The 21,048-nt window shown below is 53.9% G+C and overlaps 8 protein-coding genes across 8 annotated transcripts; 5 read left to right on the top strand and 3 right to left on the bottom strand.

The window, feature by feature from the left end:
* Positions 1–32: 32 nt before the first annotated feature.
* P170DRAFT_403595 (anion exchange family protein) lies at positions 33–2,572 on the top strand. The gene is made up of 5 exons (XM_024846484.1): positions 33–539; positions 603–751; positions 825–912; positions 963–1,459; positions 1,507–2,572. Exons 1-5 carry the CDS (start codon positions 208–210, stop codon positions 2,406–2,408), a joined length of 1,968 nt encoding a protein of 655 aa, XP_024708234.1. The 5' UTR covers positions 33–207; the 3' UTR covers positions 2,409–2,572.
* A 648-nt stretch (positions 2,573–3,220) lies between these two features.
* On the top strand, positions 3,221–5,243 carry P170DRAFT_472817 (fungal specific transcription factor domain-containing protein; the record flags this gene model as incomplete). The annotated part of the gene is made up of 5 exons (XM_024852985.1): positions 3,221–3,946; positions 3,993–4,261; positions 4,310–4,466; positions 4,522–4,766; positions 4,817–5,243. 5 exons carry the CDS (start codon positions 3,221–3,223, stop codon positions 5,241–5,243), a joined length of 1,824 nt encoding a protein of 607 aa, XP_024708233.1.
* Positions 5,244–5,978: 735 nt separating this feature from the next.
* Positions 5,979–7,803, top strand: dbp8 (ATP-dependent RNA helicase DBP8). Its single transcript, XM_024845477.1, has 2 exons — positions 5,979–6,533; positions 6,623–7,803. The coding sequence occupies exons 1-2, from the start codon at positions 6,010–6,012 to the stop codon at positions 7,680–7,682; spliced, it is 1,584 nt and encodes a 527-aa protein (XP_024708232.1). The 5' UTR covers positions 5,979–6,009; the 3' UTR covers positions 7,683–7,803.
* Positions 7,804–7,844: 41 nt separating this feature from the next.
* P170DRAFT_117594 (uncharacterized protein) lies at positions 7,845–8,229 on the top strand. The gene has a single exon (XM_024842345.1). It carries the CDS (start codon positions 7,993–7,995, stop codon positions 8,194–8,196), a length of 204 nt encoding a protein of 67 aa, XP_024708231.1. The 5' UTR covers positions 7,845–7,992; the 3' UTR covers positions 8,197–8,229.
* On the bottom strand, positions 8,230–9,745 carry P170DRAFT_117593 (uncharacterized protein). The gene is made up of 3 exons (XM_024842344.1): positions 9,209–9,745; positions 8,910–9,137; positions 8,230–8,835 (listed from the first exon to the last, which is right to left on the bottom strand). The coding sequence occupies exons 1-3, from the start codon at positions 9,479–9,481 to the stop codon at positions 8,263–8,265; spliced, it is 1,074 nt and encodes a 357-aa protein (XP_024708230.1). The 5' UTR covers positions 9,482–9,745; the 3' UTR covers positions 8,230–8,262.
* Positions 9,746–10,000: 255 nt separating this feature from the next.
* On the top strand, positions 10,001–13,358 carry P170DRAFT_403587 (putative glutaminase). Its single transcript, XM_024846483.1, has 5 exons — positions 10,001–10,716; positions 10,782–11,199; positions 11,255–12,251; positions 12,304–12,434; positions 12,493–13,358. Exons 1-5 carry the CDS (start codon positions 10,451–10,453, stop codon positions 13,174–13,176), a joined length of 2,496 nt encoding a protein of 831 aa, XP_024708229.1. The 5' UTR covers positions 10,001–10,450; the 3' UTR covers positions 13,177–13,358.
* A 352-nt stretch (positions 13,359–13,710) lies between these two features.
* stm1 (putative telomere and ribosome associated protein Stm1) lies at positions 13,711–15,453 on the bottom strand. The gene is made up of 4 exons (XM_024848757.1): positions 15,000–15,453; positions 14,704–14,874; positions 14,506–14,638; positions 13,711–14,442 (listed from the first exon to the last, which is right to left on the bottom strand). The coding sequence occupies exons 1-4, from the start codon at positions 15,043–15,045 to the stop codon at positions 13,908–13,910; spliced, it is 885 nt and encodes a 294-aa protein (XP_024708228.1). The 5' UTR covers positions 15,046–15,453; the 3' UTR covers positions 13,711–13,907.
* Positions 15,454–15,853: 400 nt separating this feature from the next.
* bck1 (putative MAP kinase kinase kinase (Bck1)) lies at positions 15,854–20,837 on the bottom strand (the record flags this gene model as incomplete). Its single annotated transcript, XM_024852984.1, has 3 exons — positions 15,854–15,974; positions 16,044–17,874; positions 17,966–20,837. The coding sequence occupies 3 exons, from the start codon at positions 20,835–20,837 to the stop codon at positions 15,854–15,856; spliced, it is 4,824 nt and encodes a 1,607-aa protein (XP_024708227.1).
* Between the last annotated feature and the right edge of the window lie 211 nt (positions 20,838–21,048).

Here is a 21,048-nt window from a genome sequence, read left to right as displayed (position 1 = left end):
CATCTTCGCATTGGCGTCCTGAGCTGTTGTTTGATCGAGCAATGCATTTCTTCTAATAAATCTCCGCTTTTTTAGGAGCTCGAAGGGATATTTTCTCGTCGACCTGCCTGTCTTGTACATCCCAGGCGGCTCTCATCGTAACAATCTGTACTGCCCCAGTCCTTTGTCAAATCGCTTAATCCAGTATCCCTCCAACCGCCGTGCAACATGCAGGAATCCGCTCAACCGGGAGAAATCTCAATCTCCGGGCCTGAGTTCCACTCGAACTCCCCGGTGCCCCCGTCGTCCCACTCTCAGCGGAGACCTTGGCAGTCGCGGTCTGGAAGGGGAAAATCCCAACCTCATCCGCCCCAGGGTTCTACTCTCGAGAGACAGCAGTCGCGCGCATCCACGGCTCGCACCGCAAAATGGTGGCGCGTTCGGCTCTTCCGGGGCATGGTCTTGGATGTCAAGCGGAGAGCGCCGTACTATTGGAGTGATTGGACCGATGCGTGGGATTATCGTGTTGTTCCGGCGACGGTGTACATGTATTTTGCGAAGTTAGTTGCTGTTGACCCTTCTGGGGCCCTTGGTTTGGTGTCAGTGCTAATTAATTTCCTCAGTATTCTTCCTGCCCTGGCTTTCTCTTTGGATATGTTTGAGAAGACCCATCAGAGCTATGGCGTAAACGAGGTGCTCCTGGCCTCGGTGCTGGGTGCGGTGGTGTTTTCCCTCTTTGCGGCCCAGCCATTGGTGATTGTTGGTGTTACCGGTGAGTCTGGGGTGGAGATTTGCCGGTTCAACCTGATTGAGTGCCTTTGGCTCATGGCGTTTTCTTCGTTTAGGTCCGATCACGGTGTTTAACTACACAGTCTATGATATAATCGCTCCGCGGGGAACGCCATACCTTGCTTTTATGTGCTGGATTGGAATGTGGGTTTTCCCTTGTACTACCTTGATCGATGGATGCTGATGATGCGCAGTTGGTCCTTGATTATGCACTGGGTTCTTGCGATCACCAATGCTTGTAACGGGCTGACGTATGTCACACGTTTCTCCTGCGACATTTTTGGGTTCTACGTTGCCTTCATCTACCTACAGAAAGGGATCCAGGTCTTGACGAGACAATGGGGCACCGTTGGGGAGACATCCGCTTACTTGAGCATCATGGTCGCCTTGCTGGTCCTCATGAGCGGGTGGATCTGCGGCGAACTCGGGAGCAGCAGTCTTTTCCAACGATATGTGCGGAAGTTTCTGGAAGACTATGGTACCCCCTTGACCATTGTCTTTTTTACTGGATTCGTTCACATTGGGCATATGAGGAACGTCGACGTTGCGACACTGCCTACCAGCAAAGCGTTTTTTCCGACTGCGGATCGTGGATGGCTGGTACATTTCTGGGACATTAGTGTTGGTGATATCTTCCTTGCAATCCCATTTGCGCTGCTTCTTACTATTCTTTTCTATTTTGACCACAACGGTAAGTGTTGAATCAATTTGGCTTGGAATCAAAGCTAATCGCTATAGTCTCATCTCTTATTGCTCAAGGAACCGAGTTTCCCCTTCGGAAACCTGCTGGGTTTCATTGGGACTTGTGGCTGTTGGGACTCACTACATTCGTCGCCGGTCTGCTGGGTATCCCATTCCCCAACGGACTTATTCCTCAAGCCCCTTTTCACACGGCTGCCCTTTGTGTGACGCGAGACGTTGCGGATGAGGATGACACCAACAAGGGCAAGGCCGTCCGCATAACCGATCATGTCGTCGAGCAGCGCGTCAGTAATTTCGCCCAGGGCCTTTTGACCCTCGGCACCATGAGCGGACCCCTTCTCATCGTCCTGCACTTGATTCCCCAGGGTGTTATGGCTGGACTGTTCTTCATAATGGGTGTCCAAGCGCTCCAAGGAAACGGGATTACCCAAAAACTCATCTTCCTGGCCCAAGACAAAGACTTCACCTCGGGCTCTAACCCCTTGAAGAGGCTCGAGCGACGTACCGCTATCTGGGCCTTTGTCATTTTGGAACTGATTGGATTCGGTGGTACATTTGCCATAACTCAGACGATCGCTGCCATCGGGTTCCCCGTAATTATTCTGCTCCTCATTCCTGTGCGCGCATTTCTTCTACCGCGATGGTTTACTCGGGAGGAGCTTTCGACGTTAGATGGCCCTACGGCGAGTCCTTTCACCATGGAGAGTGTCGGGGGTACTCATGGAGTAGACGACGCTGCGCCTGTGATCTCAGTCCCTGAAAGGGACGGCCATAGCCAAGAGCGCAAGGCAGGAGGCGATAACGCAGTCATGATGCGTCGTGATGTAAGTTCATCTTCTGAATCACCGATTGATGACGACCTGGAGCGCGGCGATGCCTATGAGCTACAGCCTAGATCGTCTGTTCGCAGGCGCAGCACAATAAGCAGAGCTGAATGAGCTCCTTGGTTTCATCAACATTCCATGGCACAACTTAGGGTCTTGCTTTGCGCCGTCTCGGTCTCCTTTGGATATAAAAGTTTTTCTCTGATATACTTGGTTCTCTTATATAATTCTCGGTGTCTCCTTGTTGGTTTTAGCTGATAATGACACTTTCGAATCGGATTTTTATTTATTTATTTTTATTTTTTTAGCAGCATATGATTTTTGAAATATTGGCCTTTGAATTACCCATTTACTTACCTTTCTATTTTCTGCGATGTCGAGTCAACGTCGAATAGTCTAACGGTTTTCTTAGGATTATATCATGTGACCAGTAGGCGCTGGTTGTCAGCCCCCATATGCTAGTTGATTCGACCTCCGATGTCCCCGGCTCTGGAAAACAGGCTACTGCCTAGGTAATCCTTGTTTGTCATATATTCCAGAAAACCAACTGTCCCGTCGTGGATAAAACACCACTATTGGCTCGGCTTGTGCAGCCGAGGGTCTCTAGTTATGGAGGCAAACAATAATGGAAATAAAAGGCCCGCTGTGAGTGACAAATGTGCCATATTTGTCAAACTCGCGAAACATGGAACTGATGCGGTTTTTAAGTGCGATAACTGCAAGGATAGAAAGGTAAAATCGCCGATGTTCCAGATGCTGAGACCAGCTATCTCAGGACTACGTGGTGACCATGGCACCAACAGACCAAATGTGACCGTGGATCTCCCTGCTTTAGCTGCATCACCGCCGATCTCGACTGCCGGATCTCTCGCCGAGCCCCCGAGAGAAGGCAGCGGGTTCTTATATCCGCTCGCTACGATGAAGCTATGGAAAACGTGAATCGCTCGCTTCAGGAAGTATCGCATGGACTACAAAAGCTCCTCCGGAACAGCGAACAGTCTAAAGGATTGCCAAGCGGATCCCCTGCCTTGCTCATTGGTAACCATGTGTCAAACAATCCCGGACCTTCGGAGGGATACAGGGGCGATTCTTCCTTCAATGCGCACGTCCAACGGGTGACAGAAGCCTTAAGGGATGCTGCCGCGAATTTAGATTTCAGTCTGACCGACCAAAGTGCCTCTACGACTATGAGTGCCACGCAGTTAATCCAGGAGGCGGCAGGCGGCGAGAAAACAACCCATAGCGAGGGAAGCATCAATTCGTCATCGTTCAAGGTTCAGTACCCAGAACTAGAAGGCAGATCGCTTCCACCACTCGCTCCTGTACTCAAGCTACTCCGGTTGATGCAGACCGAGAAGCAGCGCTTTTTTATTGATGTCCCTGTTATAGATGAGGCAGAATTTGTCGAACTATGCCAAAGGGTGTATTTCGCAATCGACGACTACTCGCTGTCGACATGGGCCACCGTGAATACTGGGTTATATTACTTATTCCTGGCCCTCGGGGAACATGAACGTTCCCAGGTTGGCATGACGGTTAACGACGTACAAACATACTCACAGCTATTGTCAGCAAACCTAGAAGCTGCCATACAGTCATTAAGACTCTGTCATGAACCATCGATGGAAGGATGTCAGGCCTTAGCACTTTTGGTAAGTAACAAGGCGCCTTTGCTCAACGCGATGCTAAGTTAAAGAGACGGCATTTTGCATGAAATCGGGCCGGAGTGCATTGGCCTGGTCGTTGATTGCGGCTGCTTCCAGAATGTGCATCGACCTTGGGTGGCACCGCCTGCCTAGACAGCCAAAGGGGCCAGAATTGTCCAAGAAACGGAGGATATTCTGGTGGGTATATGTCATCGACAAAGGCATGGCCTTCACCTTTGGCAGAACTCCTTCGATCCATCAGTACGATATCGCGACCGAGCGGACGTCGTTTCCTTTAGATATACCAGGACCGCCAGGATAGTAAGTCGAACGACCCTCTAGAACTCATCGACTCTGACTCTGCCAAAGCCTATACGGTGGTTTTGTTGAATTCGCAGTCATTGTCGGCGACATGCACATACAGCTCTTCTCCGCATATGCGCAACGAACCTCACCCCAAAAGCGAGCTGAAAATGCCAGAGCCTTTGCTACCAGGCTCATCCAAGTCAACAATGACCTGAAAAAGGTTCGTATAGCCATTTAGTCTGTATAAACGGCAGTCCTAATCATCGCAATCGCAGACCCTCCGAGATGAGCCCCCTGCCGACGCCAGGTTCCAAGATGCCAGCGTTCTTTTCGATATAATTATGCACTGCCTCGTCACAATCGTATACCGCATCATCCCTTGCGATGAGTCTAATTCTCACCCCCTCCAATGCCACGTCGGCTGCATCGAAGCTGCGCGGCAAGCCCTCTCCACGATTGTGCAGGCGAGTCAGACGCTAGGTCAGCGTAATCCGGTGGGCTGGAGTATGTTCCTGAATCTGTAAGTGCTCCCCAAAAGTTCGTCTGTCAGTATTATCTAACCTCGATCAGGCTCTTTTCTCTCGTTCCTTTTGCATGCTTTGTCGTACTAGCAGGGAACACAGTAGCCTTCTCGTCCACCGAGGACCTGGCGCTTCTATTCTCTGCCGTGTGTGCCATTGAGCCAATAGCAAGCGGTTCCCCTTCCGGGAAAAAGCTCTATGACGTCTGCAAGTTATTTTATCAGTTTGCTAGCTTCTCAGTCGCCCGACAGACAGCGATTTCGGCCGCTCCGGCACCAGCTCCTGTGATTGTCGAAGATCCGTCGGTGGGGGCCTTCGCGGTACCGCTTGAGAACACGGAAGCTTCATTTTATGAGCACATAATGGCTCCGCAGGACTGGGATACAGTTATGAACGGGTTCGATCTGGGAACGGGCGCTGGGGCCATGGCTTCTTTTGTTGAGCCATATATACCGTTTGATGGGCAACTACCCTAGGTGACCGGATAGAATCGATGGAAGAAAGGCCAAAGTACCTTCCTTCTCTTTCGCGAAAGTAGTTGTCTTATGATATCCGGACGGCAATATCTCGGCGAATATTGTGACTGGGGTAAGCGCAGGTTGACCAGTCAATTGTCTTCTTCCTGGACGATGGACGGATTCATGGATACCTAAATAGACCCTATCCACCCGAAAAGTATGCGCTATCACAAATAAAGCAATGATCTTTCTTCTATTAAGGCTCTGTGCAGCACTCTGATTAGCCCCGGGTCCCGAGGCCTCCGCACAGGATGCGCCCATAGATTCAAGTGCAGGCATACCTTCATGCGAACTGAACTGGGTTGTACTTGCTATTCCAATTCTAGTGTCTTCCTGTTTACAACGCTATAGACGTAAACTTCTGCCCTGTGTCTACATCGTGAGACGTACGTACTACCTACATAGAGTAAGTTCTATGATCGAGCAAAACCCACTGGTTCTTTGATATGGTGGGCTACATCAGGCCAGAAATAATTTTACTGTTCTTTCTCTCTGGATTACAAGCACACCAGGGTATATTTCCTCTATCTTATTCCCTCCAAATAATGAAAGACAAGTCCTGCTATAGATGCGATTACCTCATTAGGTTAGTTTATATCCGCTACTCACGTGCTTGACCGCCTTAGAAGCGGTCAAGTCTTCTGCCGCAAATTCGGAAGATTTTCAAAGGCAAAAAAAAAAAAGAAAGAAGGAAAAAGACAAGACAATTCCCAGCAACACACCAATGGCTCCTTCTCGCTCTCCGGAGCCCGTCTCAGACGAGGTTCACGAATATCAAAGCGCCTCCGAGTCCGAGTCCGAGACAGAGCAAACCGACCTACAAACCCGCACCCCCAAAAGACGTCGTCTCTCCGAGTCTTCCACCGACTCGTACGTTGCGCCGGCGCCGCTTCCCACCCTCTCGCGAATCAAAAAGAAGGGAACCACCGACGAGAAACCCGCGTCGACAGCCCAGGATGATAATCCGGTTCTGATTCGCGATGCGATGGAAATCGGTCTGCAGGATGCAGAGTCCTCGTTCAAGGCCCTCAAGGTGGCGCCGTGGCTGGTGGGATCGCTGACGACCATGGCCATCCGGAAACCGACGGCCATTCAGAAGGCGTGTATTCCTGAGATTCTGAAAGGCAGGGACTGCATTGGAGGGAGTCGCACGGGTTCCGGTAAAACGGCGGCTTTTGCGGTCCCGATTCTACAGAAATGGGCAGAGGATCCGTTCGGGATCTTTGCGGTCGTGTTGACTCCGACGAGGTACGCTCTACTTTCATTTCCCCTGCTCCTGGAGATGAGGGTGTATGATATGAGGAATTGAATTGAATGCTAACACTGCTAATGGACAGAGAACTTGCCCTACAGATTTTCGAACAAATAAAGGCCATCTCGGCGCCCCAGGGCATGAAACCCGTGCTCATCACCGGAGGCACCGACATGCGACCTCAGGCGATCGCCCTAGCCCAACGACCGCATGTGGTGATTGCAACTCCCGGCCGTCTCGCCGACCACATCAACACCTCCGGCGAGGACACCGTCCGCGGCCTCAAGCGGGTGCGCATGGTCGTTCTGGATGAGGCCGATCGTCTTCTCTCCCCCGGAGCCGGCAGCATGCTGCCGGACGTTGGCACCTGCCTCTCGGCGCTGCCTCCCTCCAGCGAGCGCCAAACCCTCCTCTTCACCGCGACCGTGACGCCCGAGGTGCGCGCCCTGAAAGACATGCCCCGGTCGCCCGAGAAACCGCCCATCTTCGTGACCGAGATCGCCACCGAAAGCAAAGACACCATCCCCCCGACCCTGCGCCAGACCTACCTCAAAGTCCCCATGACCCACCGCGAAGCCTTCCTGCACGTGCTGCTCTCCACCGAGGGCAACGCCTCCAAACCCGCCATCATCTTCTGCAACCATACCAAGACCGCCGACCTCCTGGAGCGCCTGCTGCGCCGGCTCTCCCACCGCGTCACATCCCTGCACAGTCTGCTGCCGCAGTCCGAGCGAAACGCCAACCTGGCGCGCTTCCGCGCCTCGGCCGCCCGTCTGCTCGTCGCTACCGACGTCGCGTCCCGTGGTCTGGATATCCCGTCCGTCAGTCTGGTCGTGAACTTCGACGTGCCGCGCAACCCGGACGACTACGTGCACCGTGTGGGTCGTACGGCGCGTGCGGGACGACACGGTGAGGCCGTGACGCTGGTCGGGCAGCGCGACGTCCAGCTCGTGCTGGCGATCGAGGAGCGCGTGGGCCGGCAGATGGAGGAGTGGACCGAGGAAGGAGTCAGCGTTGAAGGCCGCGTCGTGCGCACCGGCACTCTCAAGGAAGTCGGACAGGCCAAGCGAGAGGCATCGGGTGAGATCGAGGAAGGTCGAGACGTGCTGGGACGGAAGAGGAATAAGTTGAAGAAGGTGCGGTGATCGATCTTACTTCTCTTCAATGATCCCTTGGAGCCAAAAAAAAAGAAAATGATGTTTTGGTTGTTTGTACATAGATCTCGGAAGTTTTTGTATAGCGAATCAAGTATGATGAATGGATTGAAAAAAAAAAGAAAAAGGTTACTAAGGTATTCAAGAAAATAATTCTCTTTCATTGACCCTTGAATTTGATATAAAGACATCCAAGTAAATATGTACTATACAAAAAAAGCAACAAGAAACCTACCAAAAATGCACCAAAACCGCACGTGGTATCAATGTGACTATCGCTCATTGCTCTCCAAGGCAACAGATGTTGTATCCAGGTATTAAGAAAGCCCATGCAAAGAATCTGTCTAATATGGTCGTGATGGTTGAGGATCTCCTTTTCCCGGAGATTTCACTCTTTTTTTTTCTTTCCCTCCACCTTGTCCCCTCTCTTTCTATCTGCAATACATCAGCTTCTTCTGGCACCTCAAATGAATCGATTCCTCCTCTTTTCCTCCTTCCTATATGAAACGCGAGAAGACCTTTTTGATCCATAACCCAATGAAGGGAAATGATCCAAAATATTTGTTGCGTTCTATTCAGAACCCGCCCACGGACTTGAATCGGTGCGCTTCTCCCCCGTGCTCATGAGCTTGAGAAGTCCGTCCACGGCGTCTCCCCTCTGAGCCGGTGTGACAAGCCGTTGTTCCCTTGCGGCATCCTCTTGTTGGATCGTCTCTGCCCCTGTCGGGGTCCGCACGGATCGACCACCCCGTGAGGCGCTGGCGGGAGGACTGCTCAGCTGCATCGGTGACCCCGCGGTATCTGTGCGTCGGTGGGTCTTCTGCGTCGGGGTCTTCATCGGGTCATCCTGAGCGTGGGCATTCCCCTGCGACAGGGGCGGGGACGAGAGTCCTGACGGGGCAGGGGCTGTGGTCTCGGAGGGTTGGTTGAGCTCCTGGGAGGGCGGAAGGGCTCGAGGAGTGAAAGCCGGGGAGCTGGCGCTGGCGGGGTCCTTTGCGTGTGGACTCGGAGTGGAGGCTTCGGGTACCGACAATCGGGGTAATTTGCGGCTGTGTGCTTCCAGCTCCGACAGTCGACGGTCGAACTGAGGGTCTCGAACATGGCGCATGGCGCTTTGGATTCGGTTTCGGAGGAGGCTTGCTTTCTACAACGGGTGGATTATGAGCTTCGTGGGCTTCTTCTGTGAACTGCCGGAAATGCATGCGGGTTGGCTCATACCTGTTGAATAAACAACTTTCGCGTCTCGGGGTCCTCAGGCACGAGACGCGTTGTTGATCGTGACTCTTCTTGGGGTGTTTTGGTCGATTCCGGCTCTGGTGTTGCTTTCGGTTGCTCGTGTGTTTGTGGTTGGGGGTCTTGGTTTGAATCTCGCGATTCCGTCGCGGGTGCCTGTAAGTCTGAGGTGGTGGTCTGTTCTCGAGAAGAGAATGGCGAAAGAGAGGAAGGCTGTCGCAAACAAGAAGCACGAAGTCAGCATTTCATGCCTCAGCGCCTGCACTGGCAATCTGAACTCTTACCCGACTAGTCGCCTGGACCGTGACGGCCTCGTCGCGAACGCGTCGGGGGTCTTTGTTTCCAGACACCCCGTGATCCACTTGATCAATGGAGCGTTTTTGGCCAGCAAAAGATGGTGAGGGAAGCAATTGCTTCTTGGGTGAGGAAACATCGAGGAACGAGTGTTTGACAGGCGAGACATGTCGATGAGGGGACATGCACGCGTTGACGGTCTTTTCGCCGAGAATGCGTCTGCCGTCTTTGACGGGACTCGAGTGCAAGGTGGTGGAATTCATTGCGGAGGATTGGTATAAGGTAATGGAGAATGAAGAGGACGAGGAAGAGGGGGAGAGAGGAAGAGGAGAGGGAGGTTGGGCGTGTTGTATACAAGCTGGACGGAGGCAGTGATATAGTCCGCGTGTTTCAGGGAGAACCAGGAAGGAAGAGGAAATGCAGACAGGAGAGGATCCCGCGGGACCAGCAGAAGCAGAGCTCGTGGGAGAGACGAGACGAGCAATGGACCGGGGAGAAGCGAGTCTAGAGTTTGTAGAGACCAGACAAAGTCAATGGCAGGAAGTATTTACTTCGCCTCGCCTCGCGTGGGCAAATCGCGCTCGATTGGTCGCGCCATCGCGCGCTTATGTCAGCCGTCCCGTGCGATATCGCGTGGCCCGTGCGGTTTGTCTTGTTTGCCTTGTCTGGCTGCCTTGCTGCCTTGCTGCCTGTCTGCCTGTCTGCCTGGTCCGCCAGGTATAGATCGAGCACCCTCAGGCGTCCAAATCACCGGATGGGAAAGGCATTTCCTCCGCATTTTCTATCATTCGGCTTCATCTTCATCCTCCCCATCTTCATCCCCCGTCAGAATGTGTTCTGTCAATCCCTGCCCGGATTTGCCAGCATCCACATTCCGCCATGATTCATTGAACCAGAAGCTTTCCCCGCATGCATTTCCCCGTCGATCCGCCATGCATTCCTATAAAGCTGCCCCATTCCTGCATATCCGTCACATTATTTATTGGCTTTCTTCCGTCAAATTCCCGCCTGCCTGTTTCCTTCCGCCCTCGTCTTCATTCGAAACAGTTGTGGGTGGCTTTGGTCGATCATTGCCCCATCAAAGTGCTCAGGAAGTTCCATTGCATCATCGGCTTACCCCGGCCCTGTCAATCAGGCAGTCAGGGATCCCCGGAATCCTTTACCTTCCTCTCTGGCTCCCCAGGACCTGCCTCTACCCCCGATTACACTGGCTGTGACTTAAATCTCTCACAATGCGATCTCTCGTGGTGCTGGCCACTGCTCTGCAAGCCACTGTCGCTACGGCCTCGACTCTCACGCCTCCAGTTCTGCCCCTGGTCGTGCGCAATCCCTACCTGAGCACTTGGCTGGGGAATGCCCGCGATGAACCGTGGTCTAAATGGCCGATCTTTTACACCGGCGAGGAGATAGGCTTCTCCCTGATGGCTCAAGTTCCCAGCACGGGCACAGTCTATCCGTTGCTGGGCAAGCCTCATGTTTCTTTGTCGTCTGATTCTGGGTATGTAGAAGCACCGTTGGCAATTGGTTGACCCGCCTGTCTAACTTGGAGCCCTCATTAACCAGCTCGCCTCCGGTCGAGTACCCGACCTATCTCGGTGCCAAATATGACGCGTCGACGACCAACTTGACCTATCACATTAACTCGTCTTCGTCTGCCTCCTCTGCTTCGTCTCCCTTGGAGATCACGGTCTCGTTCCTGTCCCCCATCACGCCCACGTCGACTCTGCGGCAGTCGATTCCCGCTTCCTACGTGACAGTTCACGTTCAAGGTGATGTGGGACTCAATATCTACATGGATGTCAATGGGGGCTGGGTGAGCGGAGACTCTGGAAGCCAAATCAATTGGCAGTATGATGGGATAGGCTCCCAAAGCAGCAAGCCAGTCCTGCAGCGATGGCAACTGCGACGAGAGTCTGAATTGCTCCTTTCAGAGATCCGTGATCGCGCAGAATGGGGTACTCTTCACTTTACTGGTCCTTCGGTTCGTATCTATTTTCCTGTGTATTGCGTAACTTGTGACTAACTTTCGGGCATAGGATGTCGAATATCAATCCGGAGACGCTTCGGAAGTGCGGCAAGCATTCGCATCTAGCGGAGCCCTGCGCAACAAGCATGACGATGCGTTCCGCGCGATTGGAGACCGTGAGCCCGTGGTTGCCTTCTCGAAATCCTTCAACTCCTCTCGGAAGAACGGCGATAGCGTGACCTTCACTGTTGCCCTAATTCAAGATCCGGTGGTCCAATTTGCCTCGTCTCGTGGATTGACTTTAATGCGGCCTCTCTGGGAATCATGGTTTCCTAACGTCGAGTCGCTGTTGAGCTTTCACTACCATGATTTTGCCGACGCAGCGGCCTTGGCCTCCAATTATTCTGAGCAATTGACTGAAGATGCTTACCAGTCGGGGGCGGATGATTATGTGGACATCGTAGCACTTTCGGCACGACAGGTCATGGGAGCTACAACTTTCTCCGGTACCCCTGAAGATCCGACCCTGTTCCTGAAGGAGATCTCTTCCAACGGCAACTTCCAGACCATTGATGTCATCTTCCCTTCGTTCCCGTTCTTCCTATATACCAACCCTCGATGGCTAGCATATCTCTTGGAGCCCTTGATCGAGCATATGCTGAGCGGACAGTACCCGAACTCCTATGCTATGCACGATCTTGGGGCGCATTTTCCTAACGCCACGGGCCATCCAGATGGCAAGGACGAATACATGCCCGTGGAAGAATGTGGAAACATCATTATCATGGGATTGGCACTCGCAAACTCCTTGCGTTACGACGACGATTCATCCGCGTCTTCTGTCTGGTCAACCCAAGGTGTACCTCCCCAGATTCGGGAAGAGACATCAGGTTACTTCCCCCTTTCCAGTCTTCAGGGAATCGGTGGAATTGACAAGCAGGACGGCAAATGGGGTGGTGGCTCAGAAGGCGAGCACCAGGCGAAAAAGTGGATTAAACGCAGCTACCGACTCTGGAAACAATGGACTGGGTACTTGGTGGAATTCGCTTTGGAGCCTGAAAATCAACGTAAGCATCGTTATCTTCCCATAAAACCAGGTCGACACTGACGTGAATCAAGTCTCTACGGATGACTTCGCTGGCTGGCTCGCGCTCCAGACGAACTTGGCGCTGAAGGGCATTGTCGGCATCAATGCCATGAGCAAGTTGGCTGAAATCGCTGGACACGACTCGGACGCTTCTTACTACAAGGTTTGTCAATCGAAATAGCCATGGGGACTTTGCCATCTCGCTGACCGATTTTATCTAGAACATCTCGGATACATACGTTGCCAAATGGGAAGAATTCGGCATGTCGCGGGACCAGACGCATGCCAAATTGGCCTATGACTGGTACGGCTCGTGGTCGACCATCTACAATCTTTATGCCGACGCCCAGCTCTGTTTCCACCTGGACGGCACCGACATCTCACCACGCGACAACTCCCAGTCCCCCCTCACACCCCCTCCGTCGAAGAAGACTGGTTTCATCCCGCGCCACATTTACCAGAGACAGTCCATCTGGTACCACAACGTGCGACAGAAATACGGACTCCCGCTTGACAGCCGGCACCTGTACACCAAGACCGACTGGGAGTTCTTCTCCATGGCGGTGGTCAGCAAGCCCGTGCGCAGCGAGATCCTGGAATCCGTGGCCAAATGGATCAACGAGACGGTCACCGATCGTCCCTTAACCGACCTCCATAACACCGAGGGGGATGGCGGATTCCCCGGCCCTAACTTCTTCGCGCGCCCCGTGGTCGGCGGCCACTTCGCCTTCCTGGCGCTCCAGCGTGCCTGCGGTGGCAAAGCCAGGGACGGTCTGGCTTTCCTGGACGAAGGTCACGACGAGGCTTTCTCGACAGAGACCCTGGCCGAGTGGTCTGCGGCGGCTGAAGAGGCCGTCGTCCAGTTGCAGCACCCGGGCTATGGTTCTGAGAGAGAAGACCTGTAGACCTGTGAGCAAGTATATTATATTGGCATTTATGCACCTCAGCACAAGGTTGTGTTTCTTTCCAATTGATTGTCAATCTAACTATCTGTTGGGCTTCTTTTGAGCTACTACTACCAGTAGTTTGGCTTTATGTCTCAAGAATCTTGGAGGTTTCATCTAGTGTCATTTAGGGCTCTTTACTCCGTAGCTGGCGTAAAATATATAAAGCTAGCTAGAACTTCTCTCCCCAAACCAACCGAACACCGGTAACTCAGTGGAATCCAGCTTCAATCAGTTACTTTTGTAACTGGTTGATCATTTGGTAGGACTTTGTATCCCCATGTCTAATCTCCAAGCTACAAGCTACTAGAACGACCGAGGTTAATCGGCCAAAAGGAGCGCAAACCAGAACCTACAAAAACTACATGGAACAAAAGATTTCAGTGTGATTTGGGATTCACATTCCTATTTTTTGACATTCAAATCAAATTACAGGGCCATTTTAAACCTAACGCGAGGGGATCGAGTCATTTCGTCACGTTTCCATTTCCTGCCATCCATATCGCGTCATTTTACCAGGAAGAGGCAATATCGCAAAGTGGTTTCTCTCCGATCGTTTTACTTTTTTTTTTGTTCTCCTTTTGGGTGGTTATGTGGGTGTGATATGTTTGTAAGGCTGAACCCTGTTGAGCGTTTCCTGAAACATCATGAAACTGGGATCCCCCGACGGAGACAACGGTGGAAAGCCGAATTTATTTGCCCAGAGAAGGGAAGTTCTTCTCGTCGACGGGGACGGGGGCAGCACCGGGGGCGCGGTCAGCAGCACGGGGGCCGTTGCCACGACCGCCACGGCCACCGCGACCACCACGGCCACCACGGCCACGGGGAGCACCGCCGCCACGGGGAGCCTCGACATAGCGGAGGTCGACGTCAAGGAAGTTCTTCTCCTTGCGCTGCTTCTCGCGCTTGTTCTTGTCCTCCTTGCCCTTGAAGTAGTTCTCCTCTTCCTCGCCACGCTTGAGCTCCTTGGCCTCGTTCCACTTCTTGTCGGCCTTGCTGCCCTCGTTGGCGGCGCGGACGGGCTTGGCGCTCAGGTCACCCTGGGCAGCCTTCTCGGCCAGGTAGTCGTTGTACGACTTGGACTTGTCAGCCTCCTTGGCCTCCTCGCCGGGGGTCTGGGGCTCGGTCTCGTCGTTGTGGGCGATGGCCTCGGCGGCCTTCTCGTCGGCCCATTCCTTGTCACCGCTCTGGCCACCCCAGCCCTGGTTCACCTGCTTGCGGGAGTCACTGTGGGAAAAGAAACAGTTAGATTCGAAATCCCGACAGCAAGTTCGAATCGATGCTACTTACGTCTGACCAGTGCGGGACTGGCGGTCGCTGCGACCACCACGGCCACCGCGGCCCTCGCGCCGTTGGGGCTGGCTGCCATCATCGACGGGCTTCTCGCGGTTGTTGTTACGGCCGGCGTTGCGGTCACGGAAAGCTGGAGGCGAAATACATCAGTCAAAAGGTCCCGGTCGCAAACAGTCCTAAGAGATCAAGACATACCGGCCTCGTTGCCGGTGGGGCGTCCACCACGGCGGGGGGCAGACTCGGTAGTACGAGCCTGGGCGGGGGCCTCCTTGGGGGCATCCCGCTTGCCGACACGGGGAACGGGCTTGTCTAGAGCCCTCGTGGGAGGGGCAGGTTCTCTGTTGGGGTCCAATTCAGGGTCATTGCCTAATCGCGAACAAAAAGAGCAAAGATTATGTTAGAGAAGAGATGATGTAATTGATGAGGTTGTCGGTGCACAGAGGTACAAGCGAGACCAAATGAGGGGGAGGGAAGGAGGGGGTATCAAATACCAAGAAGCTCGTAGAGGTTCTGTGAGAATGAGACATCCGTCAGCATGGCTTTTTCTTTTGTCTTTCTTTTGTTCTTCTTCCTCTTCTTCGTGTTTCTGATCCTCGGATTCTCGATATTTTCGGTTCATCCACCCTCGGGGGGTATTTTTGCATGCGAAATCGCCAAATCACAGAAGATCATCATCGCAGGTCGACCGGTTTCCACCTCGTCCCGTCCGATGGATTTTCGCCGTCCAGAATTGACACCGACAACCATGGGGACCAGGGATCAACGCGGTCGCCGGACACTCGAGGGCAGAGCTGAAACCACATACCTTGGACCGGACGTCCGCCATGACGCCTGGGTTTCGGGGGCCTTCCGGGGGAAGGCTCTCTGTTATCGCGGCAATTCGGTCGGGGAAACGGGGCGGGCAAGCGACGAGTAAGGCAGAAACCTAGACGGCGTAGGTATCCGGCCTCTCCTTCGGGGGTAAATGGGGATGGGATGGGATAGTGAGGGTGATGAGGAAGGGGTGACGGTGACGGCGGGAGGCGACGTTTGTGGTTGCACCGCACAAATCGGGTAAGGTGCGCTTTGCTGCTAAGCGAACCCGCCGCCGCCGCCGCTGATTGGCTGCCCGCGTCTAGGGCTTAGGGTATTGGCGTCACCGGGACCTGCAGATGGCATCATCGAGAAGCTGCCCGCCTCGTCGACGTCACCTTCTTCATGCCTTCTATGTGTTTGCGTGCTATATACAGGACCCCGCGGGGGGCGTTGATGCGCCTGGATGCGCCTCGAATCATGCGCCGTGCCGACTCTGGCCTCCCCAGAGAGAGAACTCCACGCTGCTGCTGACCCCGTCCGTCTCCCCCCCCTACGAATCCTCTCCAATCTTCGCATACAGCTCGCTGTTCAGGAAATTATACTTGGGGTCGGGCTCGCAGAACGGATGCCGCGTGAGAAGCGTCTCGGCCGTGGGCCGGTCCAAGGAATCTCTGCAATCATTTCCGCATTAGTACCAACCGGGGACTCCAACGGGACTCCGACGGGAATGCAACACTTACACCGTAAAGCAGTCGTACATGAACGCCAGGGCCGCCGGGCTGATGTTCATGGACACGTCCTCCGGAATGGGAGGCGCCTGACTCAGACTGCCCAGCTTGAAGATGGCGCCGATCGCCTCCTCTCGGCTCCACGGTCGACGACCCGCAAACATCTCGAGCACCACGCACCCAAGGGACCAGATGTCCACCTTGGCGCTGTACCCTTGACCCTGCGAATGGATGACCTCGGGCGCCATCCAGAATACCGATCCCTGCATGGAGTTGGTTGAGTCATTACCGTAGATGTTGTCGGTCTTCTTGGAAATGCCAAAGTCCGAGATTTTGCAGGTCCCGTCGAGGTCCAACAAGATGTTGTCGGCTTTGAGATCGCGATGCAAGATCCCTTGATCATGCAGATAGGCCAGCCCGCTCAGCGTTTGTCGCGTGAGAGACTTGACTACGCTTTCCTCGAACTTGCCATGTTTGCGGAGACAACTACCGATGGAACCACCGGAAATATACTCCAGGTAGATTGAAATGGACAACTCCCCGCGCTCACATCCGAGATATTGCACGATATTGGAATGCTCGAGGTGTTGCATCGTGTCGATCTCCTGGTCCATAGCAGCGACCATTTCTTTGATCCGATCCTTATCTTGACCAGCAATCCTGGGGTTGATTTCCACCTGTTTCACCGCCAGGACCTCACCATTGTCGGCGTTCATGCCCAAGTACACTCGGCCGTAAGTTCCTTTACCTATGAGCTGACCACGAATAATGCGGAAGGTCGGTTGTCTCTGGGGTAGATTCCCGGTGGCGACGTTATTTTGAGGAATGGGATCAAGCTGGCTGAGCCGACTACCAGGCTTGGGGCTGATCTGCATGATCTTTGCTCCGAACATTTTCGTGCTCTTGCGACGCAGGATATCACCAGATCTTGGATTCCCACTTGATGAGTGAACGCTGCGATTCCTGCTGGCTTGGTTGGCGCCCCGTGCAACCTCTCGGATAGACTTCCCTCGCGTGAGGCCGCCAGAGCGATTAACATTACGCCGAGCAATGATGCCAGCATCGTGTGCCTTCAGCGTTGGCTCACTAGGGCCAATGGTGTGCTCCTCAGCACTAGGGGGCGGCGGGAGTGGGGTGTATGTTGGCCCCTCGTGTCTTTCTTTATGAGCTGCCTCGTGCTCGGCTGGAATTCTACTAGCCGGTGACGAGGGGGGAGAAGCGCCTTGGTTGTCAAGGTAAGGGGCATCGAGATCAATGTTGGGGAAGAACTCGTCCAGGTATTCAATGACGCCCTCGACTGGGGGTCTGCTTGCCCAATTGTTTCCTCGAACAAACGAGTCCCTTCGAGGCGGAGGCTTCTTTTCTTCAGGTGAACCGGTCATGTCCGAGAAGGATGCCTTGCGATTGCCTCTGTCACTGGACCCGGCAAAGGTTTCGCGGCTGGTACTAGGCGACCTAAATCTCACGGACAGTTCCTTCTTCAATCTTGTTTCGGTGTTCAAGGTAAGGGATGGCTTCTCAGATCTCTTTTGCTCGGGTGATCCAAACATGGGCGCCTTCTCCTTCACCGGCGTTTTGCTATTTACCAACGGGATCGCGAAAAGACCATCATCTGAATCATCATCCGAGTCTTCCTGCGGGACCGGTGAACGCTGGAAGGAGACCTCTGTTTCCTCGAAATCGAATTCAGGGCCGTATGACTTGCGTGATTCCGCATTCGGTCTAGGTCTCTCCACCGGAGTGGCGACAGATTTAGCAGGAGACTGATTGGCGTGGGAAGTGGGAGTATTCTGGCCATTCGACTCCGGAGTGAATCGCGATGCACTTCTCGGTTCATCCAATACTATGGCTCGTTAGTCAGGAAGATTCGTAGAGAAAGAACGAATTAAAAAAAAGACAAGGAGGAATGAGGAAGAAACAGGAAAATAACTTACCCGGTGTAGTGACGTTGGCATTGGGGCTATTGAACCCAGGGCCCTGGGAGACCGATGGCGACGGCGTTCCGATGGCACCGGTGATTCTGCCCATACCAGCCAGCGCAGCCCCAAGTCCGTGAACTGCAGGACGGTCTGTCTTCCTCAGGGAATTAACCTTGGTGAGCGTATTGGACTCGGGTGGAGCGGTAGGTGGTTTGCGAAGAGGCACCAGCGGTTCCGCCTTCTTATCTTCGTAGGGCGATATCCGAGGCGAGTCAAAATCAATGAGCTCTTTGCGTCTATAACCAGTTTCACCGTAGGCGTTCTTCCCCGGTTGCGGCACAGGTGTGACTTTTGAGAACCGCGCAGCCTTCTGTCTTCGCTCGAGCTCACGCCTTTGCTCTTCTTGTTGGCGGGCGCTAGAATCCAACCTGTCGGCGTCGAAAGGATATCCGGCTTCCGGTCCGGCATCCACTGGCGACGTTCCCATTGGGAGCTGCGTTATATCGCGAGCAGGCAGTTTAACTGCAGGGGTCCTTAGCTGCTGTGGCCGCGAAGAGACCTGCGGAGAAGTCGGTTTTGCTGGATTGTGCGGTGAGATCCGATGGAGGGCTTCGTCGTCTAATGGTTTCCTTTGCACATGATGCTGCCCCGTGGTCGGTGATGCCGTGGCCTTGTCCGGGAATGAAACTCCAAGGCCCGTATAGTTTGGAGAATTGGTAGAGCCAGAGGGCATGTGAGGCCCACGGACGTATAGTTTTAATGATCCGATGGCATCCGACCTCGTTCTTCGACACAAAGCCAAGTTGGTGTCGGTCAAAGGTTCATCGTGGTCTGTCTGGCCGGGCTCAGTCATAAAAATTTGAGAACCAACCCAATCCGAAATTCCGAGGTTCTGGCAGATGGTAGCGCGCAATTGCTCCACGGAGTCCAGGTCCGTAATGTCCATCAGACGATAATTCCAACCATCTAACGTGCCAAAGGCCCACCGCTTCCCTTTCGAGGTGGGTTTCGGCCGCTGGGCTACCCGTTCGTGATCGGAGAAGGACGCAGATAGCGGACGTTGGTCCAACGACATGTCGCTGCTGCTAAAATTAGGTCGATCGTAGGGAAGCTGAGACGCATTATGACGCTGCGCTTCCGGGCTAGTGGGAGACTCCAGGAATTGCTCCTCGGGAGATGGGTGGGTTGAGTCACCACTCTTATTCTTCTTCTTGAAAAAGTGGAAAAGCCGGCTGCTATGGTCTTTAGGATACGAGGAGTTTTCGGCCGGCCGATTGTAAGACTCCTGGGGAGAAGGGCGGGCGTTGTCCTGCCTGAGCGTTTCATAATAGCGGCGCCCTGCGGTTGAGTCGGAGCTATTGACTCGGGCATGTTCTCTGAAGTCGCTTGTGGATGGAAAGCCCGGATGTGCGAGTGTGGCATGCTGCATGGCCGGACTGCCGCTTTTAGGGCTGCCTTCATAAGACCGACCAGGAGGGAAAGTGCCGTTTTCACTGGAGACCGAGGGGCTTTGTCTTCGATGATCACCGCCTACGTTGGCCAGGGCAGCTCGCGAAATGTCTGACCGGCCCCATATCGTCCCGTCAGGATGACTGGTTTCCGAAGAGGTATAATCATGGCTCGCAGGGATCGGAGTCGTGAAAGAGCGAGTTTGCACGTTGTGCTTCTGGTTGTAGGCAGGCTGCAGGGTTTTGAGGTTAGGACTACCTGACATCGGGCCTGAGTTCGGTCCTGCAGACACGGGGTCATTGGTGAATTTGGGAGAGGATTCCGCGGTTGGTTCGAGGACACCGCCTGCGAGGGTTTGAGATTCCCGCTGTTTCGGAATGGGTACGCCGGCGTCATAGTTCGGATCGTCTTGGATTTGACGGATCAATTTGCGCATCCGCTTCCCCTCCTCTCGCTCTCGCGTCAGATCCCACCCGGTTCCGCTGTTCTCACACTCCCTTGCGAGCTGAGGGTAAACCACGTTGTGCATTTTACCCCAATTGGGACGGCCATTGAACCCATGGCCCAGCTCGAGGAAATCGGCGCCCTGTATTTCGAGGGCCTTGAAGGTCTCCTGCCAATCCCCAGAGAAGCCATTCATCGCAAGCCACAGGAGAACCCTGTCAAGTGGCCATTGAACGGCAGCTTCGCTGGGTGACATACCACCGAGCAACGTGTTGTTGTTGTTGTTGTTGTAACGATGACTGGGAGATTTCGTCGGTTCTGCTATTTGGCCTTGGTTCTGACCGTTTTGAGCCTGCGGGTTCTGCGCTGTCGTTGTGGAGAACTGTTCATGTGAGATATCACTTGCGGTTAGAGAAGGAGGAATAGTGCGCGCAGACGGCGTAGGCGGAATGGTCCCGTCTCGCTTATATGCAACATCCGCGTTGGGATATTCGTAAGGTTGATTTATTGGAAGCTGCTGTCGATCGCTACCCGTCATGGTCCCCTGATTCTCGTATGCAGGAAGGGAATGCAAATCGAACGCAGGGATTCCCACGCCCGGGCCAAATGTCCCGCCTTGCGGGACGTACGTTGCAGAAGTCCGGCCTTCTCCCCCAACTGACAGAGGCGCTCGACCGTAGGGCTGCTGGTTTGTCGGCGCCATAGGAGGGGGAGGGGGAGGGGGAGGGAGGATTCCCTGGGAGAGCGCTTGTCGCGTTGCCCAGTTCGGCGCCCATTGCAGATTATTCTGATGTTGCATCTGAGGATTGGCAATCTTGGAAGGGCCATAACTTGACCCCGGAGGCGGACCAGGAGGAGGCGGGGGCATGCCACCCGGGGGTTGTGTCGGAGGGTATCGTGGCGGGGGAGGCGGCAGCACCATGTGTGATTGAGGCGGTTGAGTTGAAGAAGGTGGGGGAACAGGCATATACTGCTGCGGTCTTTGGCCGTCCATGATGCCAGGGTTCGGTCGTGATTGCAGAAATGAGACACGTCAAATAGCCCCCAAGACAAACATACGGTTTTTAAACCCCCCGCACGTCCTGCTGTTGCCGATCCCTTCTGGATGTGTGACTGTACAGATGAATGAATCCTCGAGTTTATGGCGCAAGCAGTGTCATAGCCGATATCTACGCTCTCTTCCGATGAGATTGTTCGCAAATATC

The sequence above is a fragment of the Aspergillus steynii genome, assembly GCF_002849105.1.
Source record: "Aspergillus steynii IBT 23096 chromosome Unknown P170scaffold_2, whole genome shotgun sequence".
Classification (NCBI taxonomy): domain Eukaryota; kingdom Fungi; phylum Ascomycota; class Eurotiomycetes; order Eurotiales; family Aspergillaceae; genus Aspergillus; species Aspergillus steynii.
Note: the sequence above shows the minus strand (reverse complement) of the source record. Positions and strands in the feature narration are given on the sequence as shown.

Coding starts and splice junctions, on each gene's coding strand:
- P170DRAFT_403595 (XM_024846484.1), top strand. CDS start 208: ATGCAGGAATCCGCTCAACCGGGAGAAATCTCAATCTCCGGGCCTGAG. Junction 540..602: donor GTGTACATGTATTTTGCGAA/GTTAGTTGCTGT, acceptor TAATTTCCTCAG/TATTCTTCCTGCCCTGGCTT. Junction 752..824: donor GGTGATTGTTGGTGTTACCG/GTGAGTCTGGGG, acceptor TTCTTCGTTTAG/GTCCGATCACGGTGTTTAAC.
- dbp8 (XM_024845477.1), top strand. CDS start 6,010: ATGGCTCCTTCTCGCTCTCCGGAGCCCGTCTCAGACGAGGTTCACGAA. Junction 6,534..6,622: donor GTCGTGTTGACTCCGACGAG/GTACGCTCTACT, acceptor GCTAATGGACAG/AGAACTTGCCCTACAGATTT.
- P170DRAFT_117594 (XM_024842345.1), top strand. CDS start 7,993: ATGTTGTATCCAGGTATTAAGAAAGCCCATGCAAAGAATCTGTCTAAT.
- P170DRAFT_117593 (XM_024842344.1), bottom strand. CDS start 9,481: ATGAATTCCACCACCTTGCACTCGAGTCCCGTCAAAGACGGCAGACGC. Junction 9,138..9,208: donor CGGTCCAGGCGACTAGTCGG/GTAAGAGTTCAG, acceptor TGTTTGCGACAG/CCTTCCTCTCTTTCGCCATT. Junction 8,836..8,909: donor GAAAGTTGTTTATTCAACAG/GTATGAGCCAAC, acceptor CACCCGTTGTAG/AAAGCAAGCCTCCTCCGAAA.
- P170DRAFT_403587 (XM_024846483.1), top strand. CDS start 10,451: ATGCGATCTCTCGTGGTGCTGGCCACTGCTCTGCAAGCCACTGTCGCT. Junction 10,717..10,781: donor TCTTTGTCGTCTGATTCTGG/GTATGTAGAAGC, acceptor CTCATTAACCAG/CTCGCCTCCGGTCGAGTACC. Junction 11,200..11,254: donor TTCACTTTACTGGTCCTTCG/GTTCGTATCTAT, acceptor TTTCGGGCATAG/GATGTCGAATATCAATCCGG.
- stm1 (XM_024848757.1), bottom strand. CDS start 15,045: ATGCTGACGGATGTCTCATTCTCACAGAACCTCTACGAGCTTCTTG. Junction 14,875..14,999: donor GAACCTCTACGAGCTTCTTG/GTATTTGATACC, acceptor GTTCGCGATTAG/GCAATGACCCTGAATTGGAC. Junction 14,443..14,505: donor CAGTCCCGCACTGGTCAGAC/GTAAGTAGCATC, acceptor CTTTTCCCACAG/TGACTCCCGCAAGCAGGTGA.